The sequence below is a fragment of the Armigeres subalbatus genome, chromosome 3 (genome assembly GCF_024139115.2).
Source record: "Armigeres subalbatus isolate Guangzhou_Male chromosome 3, GZ_Asu_2, whole genome shotgun sequence".
NCBI classification, from domain to species: Eukaryota; Metazoa; Arthropoda; class Insecta; order Diptera; family Culicidae; genus Armigeres; species Armigeres subalbatus.
In genome coordinates this window covers 244,105,320-244,130,071 of record NC_085141.1, presented here as the reverse complement: position 1 = coordinate 244,130,071, position 24,752 = coordinate 244,105,320, and the positions used below count along the sequence as shown (strand labels likewise).

The 24,752-nt window shown below is 41.5% G+C and overlaps 1 protein-coding gene and 1 long non-coding RNA gene across 2 annotated transcripts in view; both read left to right on the top strand.

Annotated features, from left to right (window-relative positions):
* The window catches only part of LOC134221913 (uncharacterized), a 38,320-nt gene extending 32,298 nt beyond the window's left edge, over positions 1 to 6,022 (top strand). The window contains exon 3 of the long non-coding RNA XR_009982386.1: positions 5,970 to 6,022. This is a non-coding gene — a long non-coding RNA (uncharacterized LOC134221913). The remainder of the gene's footprint in view (positions 1 to 5,969) is intronic.
* A 123-nt stretch (positions 6,023 to 6,145) lies between these two features.
* LOC134221912 (uncharacterized) lies at positions 6,146 to 8,157 on the top strand. The gene is made up of 3 exons (XM_062701078.1): positions 6,146 to 6,642; positions 6,717 to 7,344; positions 7,404 to 8,157. Exons 1-3 carry the CDS (start codon positions 6,470 to 6,472, stop codon positions 7,575 to 7,577), a joined length of 975 nt encoding a protein of 324 aa, XP_062557062.1. The 5' UTR covers positions 6,146 to 6,469; the 3' UTR covers positions 7,578 to 8,157.
* Positions 8,158 to 24,752: the final 16,595 nt, after the last annotated feature.

Here is a 24,752-nt window from a genome sequence, read left to right as displayed (position 1 = left end):
TTGGCTGCTTCGGATGGCTGCTTCAATCTCCTGCAGTGATGGAGCATTCTAGGCAGCTCCTTCCGAGATGTTGATGGTTGGTCGAGCGATGAAACTTGAAGTTGCTAGAATTGCTCGCACCAACGTTTCAACTAGCATAATCGCTAGCCATGGAGTCCATCCACGCTCGAGTCGAATACTGTTGACGGGACTCGTGTTTGGCTACTCTGGTTCTTGCCCGCTCTATCGCGGCGTTTGCTTCTATACGCTCCTCAATCTTCCGCCAGAACGCATCAGTAATCCACTCTTTCCGCTGGGTGCGCAGCTTAGGGAAGATCCATTAATTACGTAACGCAAAAATTGAACTTTTTCAACCCCCTCCCCCCTATGTCACACTTTTTGTATGAAGCTTCTGAAAATTTTGTATGGATCGTCACACTTTACTCAACCCCCCTCCCCCCTCCAAGCGTTACGTAATTTGTGGACGTTCCCTTACCCAGGTTGTTGTCGCTTGTTTCGATAATGGCATTTTTAATGCTCGTCCACTGCTCTTCTAAGCTGCCAATTTCCGGTATATCCGTTGTCCGAGCTCCAAGGTCTTCAACTAACGATCTTATCACAGCTGGATCTTCTAGTCAGCGTATGTTGAATTGCCGTCCGATTCTCTTCTCCCGCCGCTGATTCCGAACAATGCGTAATCGAGCCTCGTCAATTAGAAGGTGATGGTTAGAAGCGATGTCAGCGCTGCGTTTATTTTGGACATTAAGTCGACGACATTCAGTTAACTGCAAAAAATCTGCTTGTCCTGCAACTTGACAGTATCGGTCGGCGCATAACATTGGATTATCGTGAGATTCGCTCTAAATCTGACAATGATTATTCTTTCATTGATTGGTTACTAAGCATCAGCCGGGGAGTTATGTTCCCTCGAATACCGGAATATAACAATACCTGCCACCGGTAGTTTGTGCACGTTTGTGTTCTCCAAAGTTTGGTAAACGGACTTCACTCAGTTCCAAGACTTCATGCGCCGCGCCTGAGCTAACTCTAGAACATTCCATGTTCCAATTCGAGTCCTTCGTTTCATGACAAACGTCGTGGCCGTTACTGGAGATTACGATCTCTCATTGTTGGTTTCTCGTATTGTTTTTTGAGTTACGAGAACAGAAGGTTGTTGGCCCAAGGACCCGATCCACCGGGATGAGGTTAACATCTTAGATATACTGCCGTTCTACGCTTAATTGTCCCATGTTACCTTCGATGAAAAAATCCAAACTCGAGTTAATTTGGTTCTTAGTTCTTAAAATTTAACAAATATTTTTGGAATGTTATGAGCGTAGGCAGCACTTTTCCAGGACATAAAACGAATCACTACTTATTCAAACGGGTTTCAGTCTCTATTATCATCAAGCAACAACTTCATTCTTTCAATGAGACAAATTGACTCGAGTTTAAGATTATTCATCAAAGGTAACATGAGACAATTGTGCGTAGAACGGCAGTATAGCTTCCGGGGAATAGCATTTCATACTCAGCCGCTGAATACCAGTACAGACGCTGCTTTAGCCGGACCTCTTTGGTGGATAGACCTTCGATTAGTCGGATCAGATTTGTTTAGAGTCCCACTCCACATCAGGACTCAAACAGAATCGAAAGTCAGTAACACTCGAATTACTTTTTTTTGATGGCCTGCACCTTCGAAACCAGTGGACGAGACTACCGCTTCCTGACATGTGTGTTCATGTTCACCAAGTACTTTATTACTATTTGGCAGGTTGCCGACCTTCTTTGAACGCGTACAATTCTGAACGAAGTTGCTTCACTGTTTTTACCATCACGGTTAGAGTTCGAGAGTTCGACTGATAGAATAGAGCTGTCAAATTTTGTCTACTGACTCATGGATTACTATGATTAATGCCGTATGAGTAGTTTCGTCAGTGCGAGTGGAGGTAAACCCATGAAAATCGGCCATTTTTGAAATTTTGGATGTAAGTTTTAATGGAAGCGTTAGCTGAGAAACATACAAAATTTTTGCAAGCTGTTTTTTGCTTTTAGAAATGGGACTAACATACGATTCACAGCAGTTCAATGATTAAAAGAAATCTAGATTTTTCCACGTCATTTTGAAGATTGCTAAGGTATATGGCTCAAATCCTGGTCTATGCGGTTGAGCAAATTTATCGTTTTAATTATCCACCAGATAGAGTATCTGTTTCATTATTAACATTCTCCTATATCAGCTGTTCCCAACCTTTTTCTTGAGAGGTACCCCTTTATGTGTTTTTATTCATTGAGGTACCCCCTATTTCAATAACCGTAACTCATAAGATTATCTTAAAGAGTGCTTTCAAACCTATTGAAAAGAGACTTTTGAGCTTCTTGAAATGAAGTTGCTGACCCTTTTGAAAGAATAATTCCGAGCCCCTCAAAAGGGAGTTTCCGAGGCTTTCAAAAGGAGGCTTCCAAGCCACATGAAAGGGATCATTCGAGCCTTTTGAAAGGAGGCTTTGAGGATCTTGAAATGACATTGCTGAGCCGTTTGAAAGTTGACTTCTTGAAAGAAGAATTCCGAGCCACTCGAAAGGAAAATTCCGAGACACTTGAAAGGGAGTTTCTGAGCATCTTGAAACTAAGCTTCCGACCCCTTTGAAAAGCGGCTTCCGAGCCACTCGTGATGGTTGGCTAAAAGGATTCCAAGCCCCTCGAATGCAGGATTCTATGCCCCTTAAAAGGAGGTTTCCGAGCTACTAAAAAAGGGTCTTTCCAGCCTCTTGAAATTAGGCTTTGGGCATCTTGAAATGACATTTCTGAGCCTTTTCAATGCAGGCTTCTGAGCTTCTCGAAGGAAAAATTCCGAGCCCCTCTAAAGGAAGTTTTCGAGCCACTTGAAAGGCTTCCGACTCTTTCATAACCATTTCAACCAACCTTTCAAACCATCTGGAAAAAGGGGGATTGTGACCCTCTTAAAAAAGGGCATCTGAGCCTCTTGAATGAGGGCTTCCTATCTATTTTGAAAGGGGGCTTCCGAAAAGAGGCTTCCGAACCACTTCAAAGGGGGCTGACTGAAAGAAGAATTCGGTTTTCGAGTCGCTTGAAAGGAGGCATTGAGCATCTTAAAATAACGTTGCTTAGCCTTAGGCTTCCAAGCTTCTCCAAGGAAGAACTCCGAGCCCTTCGAAAGGAAGTTTACGAACCACTTGAAAGGGGGTTTCCGAGTCTCTTGAAAGTGGGCTTCTGAGCCCCTTGAAAAAGGGGCTTCTGAGCCTCCTGAAACTGGGTTTCCGACCATTTTGAAAATAGGCCTCTGAACCACTTGTGGGCTTCTCCAAGGAAGAATTCCGAGCCCTTCTAAAGGAAGTTTCCGAACCACTTGAAAGGAGGTTTCCGAGTCTTTTGAAAGTGGGCTTCTGAGCCCCTTGAAAAAGGGGCTTCTGAGCCTCTTGAAACTGGGTTTTCGACCATTTTGGAAATAGGCCTCCAAACCACTTGTGGGGATTGGCTGAAAGAATTTGGAGCCCCTCTTAAAAGGAGGTTTCCGAGCCTAATGAAAGGGAAATTTCGAGCCTTTTGAAATGACGATGCTGAGCCTTTTAAAAATAGGCTTCCAAGCTTCTCGAAGATAGAATTCGGACCCCCTTTAAAAGAAGTTTCCGAGCAACTTGAAAGGGTGCTTCCGACCCTTTCGAAAAGAGGATTCCGAACCACCTGAAGGGGGGCTGGCTGAAAGAAGAATTCTGAGCCCCTCAAAAGGAGGTTTCCAAGTCTCTTGAAAGGGTCTTGCAATGAGGCTTTTGAACCGCGTAGAAGAAGGCTTCCATTTTTTTTTTTATAAAAGCCTTAACCCTAAACTTCAAATTTGATATTTCAATTATTTTGCTTCGAAGGATGCTTTCGAACCGCGTAGATGAGGATAAGCTACCAAGATTTCTTTTTGAAAAAAAGCCTTATGCCTCAAGGCTTTTGAACCTTCAAATTTAATATTTTAGTTAGGAAGTATATAAGTAGATTGTTTTTGAAGATATCTTTGATCTTTTGTCCCACGGTCCTTCATACACTGTGTTGGTTGTGGTGGACATGGTTCGATATGTTTTAATTTACTAATTGCTATGCAAATTATGTTCAATTCAAAGTCTTGGAATATAAATTTATACAATTATTAAAATTTTACCAATAGTTTTTTTTAATTAGAATTGTAGTTCGTCCGCCATTACGCAATTTCGTCCGAGGTACCCCCTGGGGTCAGCGAAGGTACCCCCGGGGGTACATGTACCCCAGGTTGAGAACCGCTGTCCTATATCAATAACATTCGCAAAAGAGGCTATTTAGGCTCAATTTATGTCCTGTTTTGTTGTTATCCGAGGTGCTCGCTGCTGAAAAAAATCACAAAAATGAGAAATGTTTTCGAATGGTATTGATTTGGATACAGATGGCTTGTTTACTTTTGATTTTTACGCCAAGTAGTCAAAAACAACGATAATTATCCACGATCTCTTGTTTAAGCCATCAAAGGTCTTGTGCAAAATGGATGAAATATTGGCAAATTTTCCAAAACTTGGCCCTCTAGTGGATGCTTTTTCAGCCCATCTGGGACAAAAGATTCGAAAACTATTTTAAGCGTTTAGTGGAATGTATTTACTTGTCATAAAGACGAGTTTGTACTATTTCATTTAATTCCACTACTTTATTGTAGCTTTGACAGATACGTATTTCGACCTCAACAGTAAGGCCGTCTTCAGTGTCTCGTACTTATGACAAGCAGGGGACAAAAGATTGTTGATTTCGAACATACGAACATACGAAAGATGGGTAGCTGTTTTGATCAAACGCAATTTTACTTTTACCAACTATATTTTGATTCACACCTTTTGATTTGTAATAAATTGATTCTAAAAATATCGTCTTAGTATTGTGATAAACACATGTTTAAAATTGATAATTTGTGTACCTCAAAATGATAATTTCTAGGAATCTTGAGTTTATTAGATAAACTAGAAACTAAACCTATTTGAAAGCGCAAGAGCTGTTTTCCATTTTGTTCTTGGTAAATGCCGCAGCAACATGTTCTACCCTTTCTGGATAACTAAATGAATAATAAAACATTGTCAGTTAATTCCAGTTGCAGCTAGACGCTATTCCATAAAAAGTAAAGCCAACAATAAACATAGCCATTGCTCGTCGCAATTTGTCTTATTTGCATTTACCGTACAAAGTGGCTTTCGACTTGTTCAACGGCATTTGGCGGTGTTACAACAATGGCTGACAGTTGTTTATTTTGATGAAACCCAAGTAGATAATAAAACACAGCTGCAACCGCTATAAACTTGTTTATTTGTCCCGAAACTTTGACTCAAGTGTAATATGTTTTGCACTGCTATGGCGTTTCGACCTTTTAAAAACTTCAACATCATACAATGTTAAAATGTAAATGGATTCTTCTAATTTATGGTGCCCCCACCACTAGTTTAAAAGTTGTCGTAAGCACACAAAAGAACCCGTAATGCGAAACGAGCTGATTGTAAAACAACTTAAACATCCATTCAAAGAATTAAAAGGAATTCCATGAGTCATTTCCTTTGTTAATAAGAAACATTTGTTTTGGAATGCATAACAGGAAAATATGATATCTATGTGTATACTTGCAATACACTCTCAGCGACAATGCATGAATCTGACTAGAAGTTAGTTCGAGGACACACGCTCACATAAGAACAAAACAGATGTTTTATATATTATTGAGAGAAAGTATTTTGTTCATTGAGTAAACCTATCGTTTTAAAGCAACTGGTCTCTCTTTGTCCCAAATGCATTTCACACTTTGACTGACAATTACTCAGCGTGCAGCACTCTCAAGAGGCGTCTACAATGCTCACTCTCTTGAAATCCATTCACACTGTACTGACTATGGTTGCAAATGCCTCTACGTGAAGGTATCCCACCGTTGGCGGTATCATACCGCAGTTCGTGCTAATCGTATTCTTCCCAATTCGCAGAGCGTGAAAAATCAACAACATCAAAAGGGGACGAACCGGGCCTGACCGGCAAAGTGCAGGGCCGGAACGATCTTAACGGTGCGAACACCATTTCATTCACTAGCGTCGAACGTCAGGATGGCGCCTACGTACCAACCGTTGGCCGCTGGGGTAACGAATGGCCAAGTTGACTCGCCGTCATCGACAGCGAGCTTCCCTCGGTCCTACCGTTGGACCGCGGGCTCGGTCAACCCACCAGCCGATTGACCGACCCGGAAAGTCACAGATACTATGTGACGGAAACGGAATCGGGCCTTGCCCTCGGTGCCGCTGACCTCGGATGGACGCTCGACGAGGACAGCTACAACCTGGCCAAGTTTGATCAGATCGACGGAGCGTGGCCGATTAAATCGCCGCTACCGCTACCGAAATGGTCCAACAAACCGGCCAAACCGTACATCATCAACAAGGTGTGGCAGTACGAAGATTTGATAGGCCTGATTGAAACTAAACTACAGCGGATGTTGGAGGAGACTCATTACAATACAGCGAACAACTTTGTGGATTTTCACAAGGCATACCGCGGCGCTCACAGTGCCGACCCGGATCTTAGAACCCATTTCCAGAACTACACCATACCGATCAACCGTCGGCATCACATGTGTGTCAGTTTAGCAATGGAGATAGTTTCAAGGTAGGTTCAGCAAAAGAAAGCAAAACTTTCTTCCCAACAACACTAATCATTCTTTCTCTATTCTAAATTTTCAGGATTGCAGAACAACACCCGCATATTGCCGAACACTTCTACCTGGTCTCGTGCGAAGAAGCAGTTGAAGAATCGGAAGCTTACATCAACCACTGCACCGAGAAAGACATTGAGCACGCCGGACCAGGTCTGGAGAAGGAGCATGCTCTGGTCGCGATGCAAATCGTGGTCGGGGGACGCGAAGGTGTGCTAATCCTTGATCCGGGTTACCACGTGGCACGCGCTGTTACCGTAATGAAAGATCAATGTTATCCACACTCCGGCTGGTTTACGCAATCGAATGAGCCTCACTGCAAACGCGAGTACTGCTACGTATTGAGTCACCATGATTCGAACTTTATCACCTGGACAGAACGCGTCACACGCGGCAGCAAGCAGCAGTACGAGATGTCTTTGATCTACATCGAGCGGCCCTACCGAACAGCGATTGATGTCACCGTTCGTAGGAACCTCGTGTACAATTTCCGCTCGTTGCTGTCTCGCGACGCCAAAGGCCGTGTCTGCGCCGGACTTTACTTCCCGGTCGTTCTCAGCCCAGCGGATGCACAGGTGACTCTCTTCTACGATAGTGTCAACGATACACAAGTAAAACAAAAATTCAAGTTCTCGTCGTTTAAAGATCCCAAAACCGTATGTACACTGAGAAGTTTTAATTAAACAGTATTCTAACACTCCTTTGCAAATTCCAGATTCCTGATAATATTATGGCTCATTTGAAAAATCTAGCTCCGCAACTGCGGATGGAACTGACGGACCTAATCGTACTGATGGTTGATCTAGCGGCGTCTACACAGGACGCAGAGTTCGTGAAACAGTTGCTGGACATCAATAACTGTATTACCGAGATGTCAGCAGATAATTAATCAAAGCATTACTTCTATCTACTTTCCACAACAGCACATCTTTCAATTCTTTCAATGTTCTTAATGTAAGAGAAACAACATGCGTTTTTACCTTTCTTACCACAATTCCAGTGAATATATTTCAATATTTAATTTGGTTAGTTTAATCCACACGTGACTGAACCGATTTACAACATCTACAGGACAGATGATCGAAACACCTATCAAAATGTATCTAATCGCGTATCTAATATTATGAGCATAAACACAATTCAAATATCGGTAGTCAAACACTTTAATCTTTTAGGCAACTTATAAACAGACAAGAACACACACACACGTACTACACACAAGCTAGATATGTTTCCGATACCAACCCTAGGTATCAGTTTCCATTTATTATCAAATCTTTTAAGGGATGGGTCTTTAGACAGCAGGATAGAATTGGGTTACTTTATTTTACCACACCATATAAAAGCATACATATTTGTGACACTAGAATAGTAGACAGAACCATGAACGATGATTCGGTTACACTTTTCGTAATAATTGTCTAATAATGAATAAAAAGTTCCCATTCGGGATGACGTAATAACTAAAACATGTTTTATTAACTGAAAGAAAACCTCAAACACATTATAATACCATCGAATCGAAGCACTATTATTAAGTATTCAGTGTTCTGACTTGTTGTAATCCCGGCGGCCGATCTATCATGGGGACCGATAGGGAGTTCCTCGGTGGCGGAAGATCCCCCGATACCAATCTGTGGAAGGCTATTGCATAACCAACACTACGCTTTCACGTGGTCAACATATTCGATTAGCTCAAGTTCTACGCACTTTCTCACTTCAACGGGTGACCGGACGGATGCCGAAGACAGATCAAAGATTGCGGGTGAAGATAGCTTCCGGTTCAGCGGTACCACGACGACCCGACGTCGGTGCATTCGGGTAGGCCGAATTACAAAAGGCCGAAAGCAAAAAAGGCCGAATGCACAAAAGGCCGAAACCACAAAAGGCCGAAAGCACATAAGGCCGAATCACAAAAGGCCAAATGGCCGAGTTCAGTTCAGAGCAAACAAATAATTCGTTCTTTTTTTATTCAAATACCTAATATAATTTAGAATATTCGTATTATTTTGTGATTTGTTCAAGGAATGTAATTGTCGCTGAAAAATGCAAAAAACAAGCGACAAAAGAGAATAGCGATAACTCTTTGTCCCCATCTGCAGAGGATAAAGACATTGTTGCGTTCCATTTTATTTGCAACAAACATGGAGAGGTAATTGTTGTGAACTTTTCAAACTGCGATAACTTGTATATTTCAGAAGTAAAACGCAAATCATGTCAACAGATGGTTAAGTTTATGTCTAATCTATGATAACTGATACTAATTTAACCAAAAACATCATCGGAAACCGACTACTTCTCAAAATGCGTGGCAGGCGATCATTGTCCTATTCTGTTGCAGTTTGGGACAAACGCTTATTGAGAGTTGAGTTTGTCCCACCATTTACAAGAGAGGATAATGTTGTTGTCATTGGCAATGTTGTTATTTTACATTCCTTGAATTTGTTGCCAAAAATCAGTTTCTCTTAAATTTTGAGAAAATGAAATACACTTGGGAACCGTGAGCTATAAAGCTTTCAGCTAAAAAACATAATAATCGAAAAAGTCGATTTGTATAGCTTCTGATGTCGCAACTAGATCGTGAGTAGTGCGCACCATTGGCACAGCCATGCGTCATGAAGCGCGCCACTCGTACATTGATGCAAATCGGCGAATCGATTCTTTGACACATGAATCAGGGCTCTTGGATCAGTTTCTTTTAAATTTTTTTAATTTGAATTTTCCAAATACCTACTACTGATGATAATGTTGAAGAAAAAATGGGAACTTTAAGACTACTCCGTTATTTTAAAGTGCTAGCCTTATACCTACTTATTTGTGTACAGTGTTTAGTTATATTCATCCTTTAATTACTGTAATGAAGATTGATTTATTATGCAATATATAAGGATTCAAATTGACCCAGTAAACAGCGTCATACATCTTCTTTGAATTGAAAGATTGAACTTCGACGATGAACTCACGTTAAATACCTCAACTAAATATGATTGATTAAATCGCTGCTACTAATTGCAAAACACGTCTACAAGTTTTTATTTATGGGACAACAATAGTAAACGTAAATTTATAAAGCCCCAAACGCAATACAACAGAACGGCGATGGAAACGGAAAATTTGACAGTTAGCCCATATATTTTCTGTCAAATTTGCCGTTTCCGTCACCGTTCCGATGTATTGCGTTTGGGGCTTAATTATTCCAAGTTCTCTTTATTGGAAGATTGACACTCTTGTAATGATTCGGCCTTTTGAGATTCGGCCTTTTGTGTCATTCGGCCTTCTGGGTTTTCGGGCTTTTGTGGTATGCTAGAACATTTTCGGCCTTTTGTGATTCGGCCTTTTGTACTGATCCCGTGCATTCGCGCATACGATCTACTCAAATGATCCCCGGCGCTGGACCTTGCCTACTCTGATTAACCGATTCCTCATGCACTGAGCCATTCAGTTTTCTTACTTAGCCGTTGAGCCATCCAGCTCCTGCCTTGGCCTCGAACTACTCGGATAGTCCCCGGCGGTGGATCAATACTACTCCGACGGGGAGTTCCCCGACGTCGGAAGCTCCCCCGTAACCGACGACTCGTCTCAACGGGTGACCGGACGAATGCCGAAGTCGATCCAAAGATTCCGGGTGGAGATAACTTCCGGTTCAATGGTGCTTCGAAGACCCGAAGCTGCACCGGCACGGTCTACTCAGTTGGTCTCCGGCGGTGGCCCTAGCCTATTCCGGTGCCATTGATCCATTCAGCTCCCACCTTATTCGTTGAGCCATTTAGCTCCCGCGATCGCGAACGACTCGGATAGTCTCCGACAGCGGATCTAATCAACTCCGGCGAGAAGTTCACCGAAACAAACATCGCTAAAGTTGTTTTTCACTAGTGTTGTACAAAATATATTTTTCAGTAAGCCTAGTGAGCAAAGGCGTAGGATTGCCAATCCGAACCATTATCGACTGCAGATCAAAAATTCGTTAGGAATACGCAGAGATACGGCCATTTCCGTGAAAACGGTTCGAGATTTGGCCATACATCCTGAACCAATGTTTCTTGCGCAGAACAACCGAAACCTGTTACAAATCGTTCTGTGAGTCTTGCAGTCCCCAAAATGTATCTTCAAAATAGATTCATGCCTTGTTTTCTGTTCCAAAACCGATCCCTCCACGAATGTCTTTGGAATTGTCTCGTAAAGCATCAAGTGAGATAACCATATCCACATTATTCCGATCTGTTATTGTTATCTATCATAATTCCGGAACCGTTTTTTTCCGGAAATGTCAATTTCCTTGCATATTCCTAACGGATTCTCAATCTGCAGTCAGCATTGGTTGAAAGATTAGTTCTAGTTTCTGGGGAAAGCATAAAACTTGATGAAAGTAAAGGTCACATAAGCTTACTACAATATTCCTATAATTGGTCACAGTGGTCTTAATGGCTCTACAAGCAAAAAAAAAACTTTACATAAAATGACAAGCAGAAAAAGAATGCATTTTTAATATAACCTTGGAAACCCGGAACAGACGTGACGGAACAAAAAGAAGCCCTGGAGGATAACGGACTAAAGCCTTGAAGCATCGACACAATCGCTCGACAATCGCGAATCGTTTTTTCCGATTTGGTTATTAATCCGGGAGGTCCGGAACATCCATAGGACCACTTGATGGCCAATAAGGTTTAATTTGCAATGATTTTGCTCTCGCAAAGCTACAATAAGGGATCTTCGTAGTCGTAGTTTTCTAGGACGAAATGAGAGACTCTCTTTTATTACGCTCTCTTTCACTAATATCGAAGCTAGTTTTGCATTTGTTACAATCAGGGAATAAATATTCGAGCAACGCCCAACAATATACCCTTTGTCGTCAACAGAATTTGTTACTGACAAACGCACCTCGCAACAAGCCTTTGTCAGAACCCAAACCCAATATGACAAGAATCATTTGGCCTGCATGCTCTGATATTTCCAAGAATGCGATGATAATTTTGTAATCAAAGTTAGATTCTCCAATATTTCCATAAAAGCAGAAACTATGATAGCTTGAAACCGAGATTTGTTGTAGAGATAATGCAAAATAACGGGATGAAAAGTTAGCAATAAAATTTATTTTATTTTATTTTATTGATGTATAAGGGGGCCTGGTGGGCTGCGAAATGGAAGGGAAGGGGCGCCTAACATAGCTCTGGTCCTCATAAGTTCCAATACTCACGCTTCCACGGGTCTTCCGATGACAATTGACCGCCAGCTAAGGGTTTTGTACTTTAGCTGGTAGTGCAGCCTGGGCACTGTTGTCCTTCTGACATCAGCTAGAGTGAAAGGGTGCGTCCTGTGGGGTCTGCCTAGGATGTGGTGGGGTTCGACAGTGGGCTCTGTTGAACTTCTATAAAAAGCTGCATGTGTCCCCAAGCAGGCCCTATCAAAGCGACCGTGTGCCGCTCAAAGCGCACTAGCCTAGTCCTGGTGTTGGGTGGGACTTTAAACAAATTTGACCCGACTGATCGAGCGTCTGTCAACCAAGGAGGTGCGGCTCCAACAGCGTCTGTTCTGGCATCCAGCGGCTGAGTATGAAATGCTATTCCCCGGAAGCTATACCTAAGATGGCAGCCCCATCTCGGTGGATAGGGAACCTTGGGCCAACAACCTACTGTTCCCGAAACATCAATTTGTTTGAGAATCCGATAATGAAAGAATACGGACTGATTTTACGGCGACGACGGCGACGGCGCGAAACAACGGACACGAATATGAACATGGAACGTTTTAACCCTAGCCCAGCAGGGTAAATTGGCACAACTTGCCAATGAGGCACGCCGCATGAAGCTTGAGATCCTGGGACTGAGTGAAGTCCGTTGGCCAAACTTTGGAGAACACAGAACGCCGTCGGGACAAGTTCTGCTATACTCTGGTTTACGAGGTGAACACGCTCCCCGGTATCGCGGAGTTGGCTTCCTACTAAGCGCTCAGGCACACTCTGCGCTTAAGAAGTGGGAACCTATAAGTGAAAGGATAATCGTTGCCATATTTAGACCACGGGTCCGAAACCTTACTATAATCCAATGTTATGCGCCAACCGATGCACAGTGTTCGATTTCGTCGATTTCACGATCAAAATTGAATAACTTTTAAACCGTTGGATTTAGATATTTGGTGTCTTCTAGAAAGTTTTTGGGCGTGAAAAGACACATCTTTTGATGTAATGAGTTTAATGATCAATCCTCCTAAAAGTGAGATGAAAATTTACTTTTCGTCAGAAAAATAAATAGAGAATTGGTTTCTTCAGCAAACTTGTAGAGTAAGGCATTACGAGAAACTTTGTAGAACATTCCGAAGCTCTATCTATTGAAGGTAATGAAATATGAGCGTTATCTGAGGATGACCCTCTCAAAAACAGTTTTTTAAATATAACTTTTTAACGTGATTTTTCACATTTTCACGATCTTCTACAAAGTTATTCGGGCCAACAAAATACGCATTTTGATTACGATAGAAAGTTTCTATCTCTTAAGATAACAAAGTTATTCACGATTTTCCATTTTTTCTTGGTGAACTTTCACCTTAAGTAACTTTCTCCGGCGCAAAATGGCGCAGTCAGTTCAGGTGGTATCTGAAAGTCATAGCCTTCTGCTACAACTGACATGTGAAACTTCTTGTAGGCAAGAGTAGGCAAGGTATGTTACATTCAGAAGAAGTGTCCAATATAACATCAACAAAAAGGCAAATAACGCAGCTCGCAACCTACACGGAGAAAAGTGAAAAAGATAATTAGCTTTCTATTTAATCCTTTCTGAGATTTTTCAAATTTTATTCTTTCCAATGATTAAAATATATGCCCTATTTTAAGCATTGAAATGTTTTTGTGAAATATATTCACTAAATTGATTTTTATATCCTCAATAATATTCTTGAAACTTGTCAAAAATATTAACTCCTTTTGCCTCAAGTTCTGCGAGCTAATAATAAATAATTTTTTTCATCGCGGTTTTTAACAATAAAATAAAAAAAAAGTTTATTGTGGTGTTTATTCATGGCGTTACACATGGTTTGTGATAATATGGGCTCATTACCAAGATGCTTCCTCGGATGCTTCATATATGAAAACAGCAAATCGTTGGCGGTCACGCCGGTTTTCGTGTTCTGCCATGCATTCTGTGATTGATAGGTAGTTTTTTTTACCAGACTTGTTTCGATATTGAAATTTTGTTTAATAACCTCCTCCGCAGGCTATAATTCGTCATATCGGTCCTGGTTGAGATCCGTTTAAGCAACGAGAGTCATAATGAACAGCATATTGGTAGCTTCCTGATCATTCTTCCGGGAACTGCAACCCCAGCTGGTAACTGGCGATGTCCGCGGTAGCGGAACTTTCGAAGCGGATCCTTGGAATAATATTTACCAAATCACGGATGATATAAACTATTATAAGGGAGTGCTACCATGCTGCCCTTTCCATCGTACGGTAATATTAATCGCAATATATTGATTTGAATGGTTTGAATAAAAATTCTTTAAAATAATGTGGCTTCTGAGTTTCTTGTTGATGCCACAATGATTGAATTGAAACATTGTTTTTATTTTGTTTTGGAATAGAACGCTTTACAGAATAAAACGCATTTATTCTTCATTCGATTATACATTGAGTAATCATTTTCAATGATTATATTTGGATTAATCATCAAAAGGTTATTTTCATTTTAAGCATTGCAATGAGTGGATAGATCGAATATGGTTTTAGATTAAATTTTAATCTATTTAGCTTTTAATATTTATCCGTGTACTGTTGATGCTTTAAATGCATTTTCATTCCATAAAATTATAAGGAGAACTACTGTAAGCCCAAAGAGAAGCACTGGTTTTATTTGGTTCATCAAACACAATTAAATATTATCAGTATTGCTTTTATATTGAATTGAATTGACTGAATCGCAAATAAACAAAGATTCTGAAAATTCAATCAAAGTTCATTGCCTGCTTTCCGGATATTGGCCACCCGGAGTGGAAATTAATTATCATGTTTTAAAACTCAATTTGTGCATATGCACAACATGTGAAAGATTTAGTTTGAAAAATGAATTGGAGGTAACCACTTCCTTTGGTGGTGGTTGAACCCATGACGAACTTTGACAGATCCTATAGACATTTTCGGCTTGGAAAAACTCATGCCTCGTTTTTTCACTTCCACTGGTTCGTCCCTTTCCGTTTCCTCATAAATTATCTTCCATCAGTTCATGTGAAGAGCTTCGTATTTGTATATCTATTTCAATTGAAACTATGTACTACCAGACAGCGTTTTTTAGTTTTTTTTATGATCTTTTCGTTGATTGGTTGAATTGCGAGAGTTCGGCGGGCCATGTGCCATAGCCATAGTGTTGGGAATTCGGGCTTATCAGTACCCGCGAAGCTGCAAAAGATGACGGAAGTCCTTCATGGCTTAGTAGGGAAAGCATCTGTATAGCATACTGGGGTCGTGGGTTGATACCGCACCGAAGGAAGTGGTTACCTCAAATACATTTTTCAAACTAAATCGTTCACATGTTGTGCATATGCACAAATTGAGTTTAAAAACATAATAATTAATTTCCACTCTGGGTGGCCAATATCCGGAAAGAAGGCAATGAACTTTGATTGAATTTTCAGAATCTATGTTTATTTGCGTTTCAGTCAATTCTTACTGTAAAAGCAATACTGATAATATTTTATTGTGTTTAATGAACCAAAAAAAAACCAGTGCTTCTCTATGGGCTTACAGTAGTTCTCCTTATAATTTTATGGAATGAAAATGCATTTAAAGCATCAAATGTAGGTTGCGAGCTGCGTTATTTGCCTTTTTGTTGGTTTTATATTGGACACTTCTTCCACAGACAAACTTCTTCTGAATGTAACATACCTTGCCTACTCTTGCCTACAAGGAGTTTCACATGTCAGTTGTAGCAGAAAGCTAGGACTTTCGGATACCACCTGAACTGACTGCGCCATTTTGCGCCGGAGAAAGTTACTTAAGGTGAAAGTTCACCAAGAAAAAATGGAAAATCGTGAATAACTTTGTTATCTTAAGAGATAGAAACTTTCTATCGTAATCAAAATGCGTATTTTGTTGGCCCGAATAACTTTGTAGAAAATCATGAAAATGTAAAAAATCGCGTTAAAAAGTTATATCGAAAAAAACTGTTTTTGTGGGGTCATCCTCAGATAACGCTCATATTTCATTACCTTTAATAGATAGAGCTTCGGAATGTTCTACAAAGTTTCTCGTAATGCCTAACTCTACAACTTTGCTGAAGAAACCAATTCTCTATTTATTTTTCTGACGATAAGAAAATTTTCATCTCACTTCTAGGAGGATTGATCATCAAACTCATTACCTCAGAAGATGCGTCTTTTCACGCCCAAAAACTTTCTACAAGACACCAAACATCTAAATCTAACGGTTTAAAAGTTATTCAATTTTGATCGTGAAATCGACGAAATCGAACACTGTGCGATGCTGCCGATCTGCAAGACAAAGAGAACTTCTACAGTCAACTCAATGCCGTCGTAGATAGAATTCCGAAGGGTGATATCAAGATCTGTTTGGGCGACTTCAATGCGAAGATCGGATCCGACAACTCGAACCATGACCTTATGGGACGCCACCCAAGTAACCAAAAGTTCCTTTAAGAGTACATTTTTCGCTTAATCAGCTTCACTGAGCTGCTTAAGCGAAAAACGTACTCTTAAAGGAACTTTTGGTTACTTGGGCATGGTCTCGGAGAAATGAGCGAAAACGGAGAGCTGTTCGCAGAATTTTGTGGTAATAACGACATGGTGATCGGGGGATCGCTCTTCCCTCATCGACCGGTTCACAAGGTCACGTGGGTCTCCCGTGACGGCTTTACAGAAAATCGAATCGACCACATCTGCATCAGCCGAAAATGGAAACGGAGACTTCTTGATGTACGGAATAAACGTAGTGCCGATATCGCGTCTGATCATCACCTCCTCATCGGCGAAATACGCCTGCGCATTGCGCGGATTCGTCGGCAGGAGGAAAGAGTTGGACAACGATTCAACACACGCCGACTGGAAGATGCCACGGTGAAACGGTCCTTCGTTGAAGAACTGGAGACGCGTGCTGCAGATATTCCGGAAGGTGGCAGCGTGGAAGATCAATGGAAAGCCATCAAGAAAGGCTTCATCGCCACCAGCGAAAACAATCTGGGCGAACAACGCACCCAGAGAAAACAACGGATCACCGATGAGACCTGGAGGAAGATAGAGGAGCGAAGAGAAGCCAAAGCCGTGATAGAGCGATCGAGAACCAGAGGAGCCAAAGTCGTAGCCCGTCAACAATACGCGGCTCTTGAGAAGGAAGTAAAACGCTCATGTCGACGGGACAAGCGAGCGTGGGCAGACTCTTTGGCCGACGAAGGAGAGAGCCGCCGCAACCAGGGACATTCGCCTCCTCTACGATGTCTCATCAGATTCCGTGCCGGAAGATCCTGTGTGGACCATATTGTCACGCTCCGCATAATTCTGGAGCAGGTCAACGAATTCCAAGAGTCCCTTTACTTGGTATTCATTGACTACGAAAAAGCTTTCGACCGTCTCAATCACGAGAATATGTGGGGCGCCCTGAGAGGCAAGGGGGTTCCTGAGAAAATCATCGGCCTCATCGAAGCACAGTACGAGGCCTTTTCGTGTAGAGTGCTGCACAATGGGGTCCTGTCCGACCCTGTCCGGGTCGGGTGTGAGGCAAGGATGTATTCTATCACCGTTACTGTTCCTCATCGTAATCGAGAGATTCTGGTAGATGCGATTGACCGTGAACCAAACCGCGGGCTGTTATGGCAGCCTGTAACCATGGAGCACCTAAATGATTTCGAATTGGCGGATGACGTTGCACTCCTCGCGCAACGGCGCTCTGATATGCAGAGTAAGCTCAGCGACCTTGTCGAGCGCTCCTCCTCGGCAGGTTTAGTCATCAACGTCAACAAAACCAAATCGTTAGATGTATACACAGTGACTCCTTCCAGTTTCACAGTAGCCGGGCAACCAGTGGAGAATGTTGAAAGCTTCCAATATCTTGGTAGTCAAATGGCGTCAGACGGCGGTACCAAGATCGACATAGGCACACGGATCAAGAAAGCAAGGGCTGCCTAAGAAATATCTGGAAAAACAGGCAGATAAGTGAACGCACCAAAATACGAATTTTCAACTCTAACGTGAAATCTGTGCTGTTCTACGCTAGCGAAACATGGTGTGTATCAGTGGAGAACACTCAACGGCTGCAGGTGTTCATTAACAGATAATTCGGGCCTGGTGGCCTCACAACTGGATCTCAAACAACGAGCTCCATCGTCGTTGTCACCAGAGGCCGATAGCAACAGAAATTCGGGATCGGAAGTAGGGCTGGGTCGGCCACACTCTACGTAGGAGCAGAAACGAAATCTGTAAACAAGCATTAGATTGGAACCCAGCGGGACATCGCAGCAGAGACAGACCCAGAAGCTCATGGCGGCGAAGCCTCAATAAAGAAATAAAAGAAGTCGACCGAAATCTAACCTGGCAACAGGTTAAAGCGATAGCCGGGCAACGCTCAGGATGGAGATCTTTCAAGTCGGCCCTTTGCACCACCGGAGGTGTATAGGATCCTTAAGTAAAAGTAAGTAAGTTTCTGTTCCGCCGACATTGTATTTGGGGCTTCCAACTATTGGAACGTCCATTTAATATGCAGTGTCTAAGGAGTTAAAGTTCTTGAATTTCATGCAGTCATATGGTCTTCCCCTCGCCATATCAACTGCCATACAAACCTGAAACGACCTGTGCACGGTAAGCCCCTATTCAAACCGACCGAAACCAGCGAACGACACCCAAAATATGAAACATAATCGACTGAGCGTGGCGGAGCAAAATCAGTTTTGAATCACTCTTTTTTTTTTTTTTAACTAATTTTAGTTGCTAATTATCTAATACATGCATTCATCTCTTAGACTAGGTGTTCCGTGTTTTCTTAACACTATCATCCTTATTTGCTATGTCATATTTTAGTTATTATTAATACATTTCAATTGCCTCTGGCAGTTAAAATTTTTTTCCTCTGGTTGAATTGAACCATGTAGGAATTACAATGTTTTCAACTTAAACTAAACTTAACCTATTTTATACTAAGGGTACAAGGAGTTAATCGTTGCAATAGAAGATTGCAACGATTTTTGTCTAAAATTGGAAATTATTTTGTTGGACATTTGTTGCAATGTCTCAATATTAGAAATTCTATGAAGTTCATTGGTACTATACCACGGAGGCAACTTCAGAATCATTTTCAAAATTTTATTTTGAATCCTCTGGAGTGCCTTCTTTCTGGTATTGCAGCAACTAGTCCATATTGGCACAGCATACAACATGGCAGGTCTAAAATTTGTTTGTAAATCAAAAGTTTGTTCTTAAGACAAAGTTTTGATTTTCTGTTTATAAGTGGATATAGACACTTAATATATTTGTTACATTTGGCTTGAAGGCCTTCAATGTGATTTTTAAAAGTTAATTTTTGATCTAGCAGAAGTCCTAAATATTTAGCTTCGCTAGACCAATTAATTGGAACCCCATTCATAGTGACAATATGTCTGCTAGAAGGTTTCAAATAAGAAGCTCTCGGCTTATGTGGGAAAATTATAAGCTGAGTTTTGGAAGCATTCGGGGAAATTTTCCAATTTTGCAAGTAAGTGGAGAAAATATCCAAACTTTTTTGCAATCTACTGCAAATGACACGAAGGCTTCGCCCTTTGGCTGAAAGGCCCGTGTCATCTGCAAACAAAGATTTTTGACACCCTGGTGGTAAATCAGGTAAGTCAGAAGTAAAAATGTTATACAATATGGGCCCCAGTATGCTGCCTTGGGGGACACCAGCCCTTACAGGTAATCTATCAGATTTAGAATTCTGATAGTTTACCTGCAGTGACCGATCTGATAAATAATTTTGGATCAGTTTAATAATGTACAGAGGAAAATTAAAATTCATCAATTTTACAATCAAACCTTCATGCCAAACACTGTCAAATGCTTTCTCTATATCAAGAAGAGCAACTCCAGTCGAATATCCTTCAGATTTGTTGAGCCGAATTAAGTTCGTAACTCTTAATAACTGATGGGTGGTTGAATGCCCATGGCGAAAACCAAATTGCTCATCAGCAAAAATAGAATTGTCATTAATATGAACCATCATTCTATTCAAAATAATCTTTTCAAATAGTTTGCTTATTGAAGAAAGCAAACTGATTGGGCGACAACTAGAAGCCTCAGCTGGATTTTTGTCCGGCTTCAAAAATTGGAACAACTTTGGCGTTTTTCCATTTATCTGGGAAGTATGCCAATTGAAAACATTTGTTAAATAAATTAACCAAAAAGGATAAAGAGCTCTCAGGAAGTTTTTTGATAAGTATGTAGAAAATACCATCATCACCCGGGGCTTTCATATTTTTAAACTTTCTAGTAATAGATCTCACTTCATCCAAATTAGTTCCCAACGAAGGGTCAAAAATATTCTCTTGATTGAGAATGTCTTCGAAGCTCCGTGTAACCTGATCCTCAATTGGACTAGTGAGACCTAGACTAAAATTATGGGCACTCTCGAACTGCTGAGCAAGTTTTTGAGCCTTTTCGCCATTTGTTAATAAAATTTTATTTCCCTCTTAAAGCGCTGGAATTGGCTTTTGAGGTTTTTTAAGAATTTTCGTTAATTTCCAAAAGGGTTTCGAACTGGGATCCAACTTCGAGACATTATTCTCAAAGTTGGTATTTCTCAGAATAGCGAAACGTTTTTTAATTTCATTTTGCAAATCTCGCCAAATAACTTTCAACGCGGGATCGCGAGTTCTTTAGTATTGCCTTCGCCTTACATTTGAAGACGGATCAGTAGCTGAAGATCGTCGTCAATAATAATGGAGTTGAATTTAATTTCACATTTAGGAATTGCAATGCCTCTGGCTTCGACAATTAAATTTGTCAAAGATACGAGCGCATTGTCAATATCACTTTTGGTATCCAAAGGAATATTAACATCAAAATTCCTATCGATATATGTTTTATATAAATCCCAATCAGCTCTATGATAATTCAAAGTAGAGCTGATTGGATTATAAGTGGCTTCTTGTGAGATTTCAAAGGTCACAGGAAGGTGATCAGAGTAAAAGTCAGCATGAGTTACCAATTGGCCTTGGATCCGTTAAAACCAAATCAATTGTCGAAGGATTTCGAGTGGATGAAAAACAAGTTGGGCCATTGGGATATTGAATAGTATAATATCCCGCAGAACAATCTTCAAATAAAATTTTACCATTGAAATTGCTTTGAGCATTATTCCATGAACGGTGTTTGGCATTGAAGTCACCAATTACGAAGAATTTTGATTTGTTGCGAGTCAGAATTTGAAGATCAGCTTTCAACAAATTCTTTTGTTGCCCATTGCATTGAAAAGGCAAGTAGGCTGCAATGAAGGAAAATTGTCCAAAATTTGTTTCAACAGAAACTTCCAAGGTTTCAAAAACTTTGGTTTCGAACGAAGAAAATAATTTATGTTTGATACGTCTATTGATGACAATGGCGACCCCACCACAGGCGCTGTCAAGACGATCATTTCTGTAGATAAAATAATTTGGATCTCTTTTAATGGAGAGTCCTGGTTTTAAATAAGTTTCTGTTATAATGGCAATATGCACATTATGAACTGTTAGGAAGTTGAATAATTCATCTTCCTTACCCTTTAGAGAGCGGGCATTCCAATTTAGAACTTTCACACAATTATTTGGATCCATTGAAACGGAGTCCGATAACAATTTTGTGTGTGTACTTTATACCAACCTGAACAGCTTCTGGTATGGTATTTGCTTTGAACATTGCATCAATCATGTGATGCAATTGTTCAGTTAAAAAATCAAAATCGGAAGCAGTCATGCTACCTGAATCGGTAACATGACCATTATTTTCCGTTGGGACATGGGTATAAACCTCATTTTGAGAAGAGAAAATTTGGCTACCAGCAGCGATGTTTGCATACGTAGGTACATTGGAAAAATTGGAATTTACTGAAGTGCTTGCTACCCGTTGACGAGCGGCAAAATTTGTTTGTGAATTGTGGTGGGTATCAATTGCTCGACCGGTAACCGGTTTCGAAATTTGAGCGTTGAAAAATTTCTACCCGTCGAATCTGGGATCCGATTGGAATTTCCCGTCATCAATTTTGCACGGGAATCCAAAACTTTTTTGCGTGGAGGGCATTCCCAGAAATTGGATTTATGATTGCCCCCACAATTTGCGCACTTAAATTTATTGGAATCTTCTCTCACAGGACATGCGTCCTTGGCGTGAGAGGTTCCACCACAAATCATGCATTTAGCATCCATGTGGCAATGTTTAGTTCCGTGACCCCACTTTTGGCACTTACGGCACTGAGTGGGGTTTTGGAAATTTCCCCCAGGCCTGCGGAAATGTTCCCATGTAACACGGACATGAGACATAATACAGGCCTTTTCCAAACTTTTCATATTATTTAGTTCACTTTTGTTAAAATGAACTAAATAAAATTCTTGAGAAATGCCCCTCTGGGAAGTATCAGAATGGGATTTCTTCTTCATCTTAGTTACTTGGACTGGTGAAAATCCAAGTAATTGAGAAATTTCAATTTTAATCTCATCCAGTGATTTGTCATCACTGGGGAGACCTTTCAAGACGGCTTTGAACAATCGTTCAGTTTTGTCGTCATATGTGAAGAATTTATGGCGCTTCTCAGTTAAATAGTGAAGAAGACGTTTGCGATCGTCAAAGGATCCCGGCAAAACGCGGCAGTCACCCTTCCTAGCAATCTGAAATGAAACCTTGATCCCCTGAAGGTTACTCAAAATCTCATTCCGGAAGCCAGAAAACTCGGCAACAGATACCACAATTGGCGGAATCCTTTGCTTTTTCGCATGAATCGAATCACCTGGGCTAGAGGTAGATTCGATTTGCTCAATTTCATCATTAATCAAATCGAACTGATTGCTCAGTTCGATTGGAGAAGAATTATTTCCGATATTAGAGTTAGAAGGAATATCTGAATTCTCCAGCTTCCTTCTATTTTTCCGCGCTTGGGCAGGACGGTCTTGAAACCTTGTTTCTTTGAAGGAAGTGGAGAATTCAGAGACTCTTCCTCTTGTTTTATTAATACTCATTGCTGAGCGTGGAGACGTGACCTTCTAAGAGGTTTTTTCCCAGAACGGTGTCCCTGCAGGATTACCACCGCTTGTCGGAATTTTACTTCCGCAAACGGGTCCAACGTAAAACGAAGGCACGGGTCCTTGCAAAGATCGTAACGGGATCAGTGGGTACAAATAGCGCTAAGAAGCACCGTTGAAATTAAAATAGCTTCGGGTAGTATTAAAAACTTCCTTCCGCAAAGAGAGAAAGAACCGCACAGCACGAAAGCACGATGCGGTCTGTGAGTTTTGAATCACTCTGTTTATTAGTTTGCTGCTATCGGTACCGGTGTTTACATTCGCTCCGCGATCAGTTTTTTATCGTTTTCTTCGGGTAAAAATTGCAGTTTATATTAAGTTTTCGCTTCGAACAAGTGACTTAATCCAAAAAGTGAAGTTTAATTTGCATTCCATCAACATTTCGGGCTGCTCATGTGCGGAGAAGTGTGTAAAAAAAAAGATTTTTCAATGCTCTTTGAGAAGAAGTGGAGTGCAGTGATAAACCCACAAAACCGCGGAAGGCTGTTAAATTGGCACGAAACTGCTGGTTTATGCCATATATCGAGCCGAAATTCATAGGACTCTTTAAAGAAACATGTTAATTATCACGGGATGTACATAAATATACTGTGAACAGGTTATTAATCTGAATATTAAACTTTTGTTCGATGTTGTTCGATGCATTCGAATGTTGGTGGGAGAGGAGTGCGGGAGGAGGTGTGGAGTTGACCCGTGGAAGGTCCGGTGCTATATTGACTGCCATCGTGGTACTCTTCCAACTATGTCCTTTTAAGGCACGACGCATCAACTGAAACCATCGTAAATATGATAAATCTAATTAAAAACCCCACTACCTCCACTAGGGGTACGGTTTCCCTAGCAATTTATTCATTAAAATTTCTTCAAAAAAAAAACAAAATCCGCGCGAAACCCTGATATCATTATGTAAATCCGCGTAAACCGGGAAATTCGCGATAATCGTGCAATCCGCGTAGTAGTTACAACCCTGCAACTGTTGCCCATCTTCGCGCGAACTCGGCTGCGCGGATGTAAAACCCGTGTCGACCAAATCTTCACTCTTGGCATGTTCATTATAAAATATGGCTGCGAGGGCGGGCCTGGTCAACTGGGATGCTTCCTCGCCCAAGAGCAAAGCTATTGAGCTAAAGAATTTCCTTGAGGAAAAGGAAATATACGTGGCGTTCATCACCGAAACGCACCTTAAACGAGAGGTGAGCGTCTACAACCCGGACTTTTGCATCGTGCGACTCGACTGGCAGACCAATCGACAGCAGCCATTGGTCTTCGCTGCTGTCGTCTGCTGCCAAGCTTCCAGCAGAGTGTCATCGAGGCCACCGGTGTTGAAGGTACCACCTCTGTCAGCACAATCGCGCTCAATGCGGTGTACTGCCCAACTCAAGCCAAAGCCGGCGATGGTTCATAGGCCGCCCTGCGAAGGGACATCATCAAGCTAACTCGGAGGCAAGGTCAGTACATCATTGCCGGCGATCTGAATTCCAAACATCAAGCCTGGGGCAACAGTCACGGCAACCATCTGGAACAACAATATAGAGGAAGGCCACTACACAATCCTGAGTCCGGATTCCCCCACTCGGCTGAGTCGGTCCGGAGTGCATGCTACAATAGACCTGCTCATCACAAATATGCACGACCACATTTTGCAGCCGGTTGCCTACCAGGAGCTCAGTTCGGACCACTATTCGGTGGTGGCGGAAGTGGGTCAATGGGCATCAGCAGTCCCGGCGAAATTACAAGCAGGTCTTGGATTCCAACATCAACTACGAGGCGGCTCTCGAAACTTCGGAAGACATCGACTTGCAGCTGCGCTCCATCGAACAGGCGATTTAGGTGGC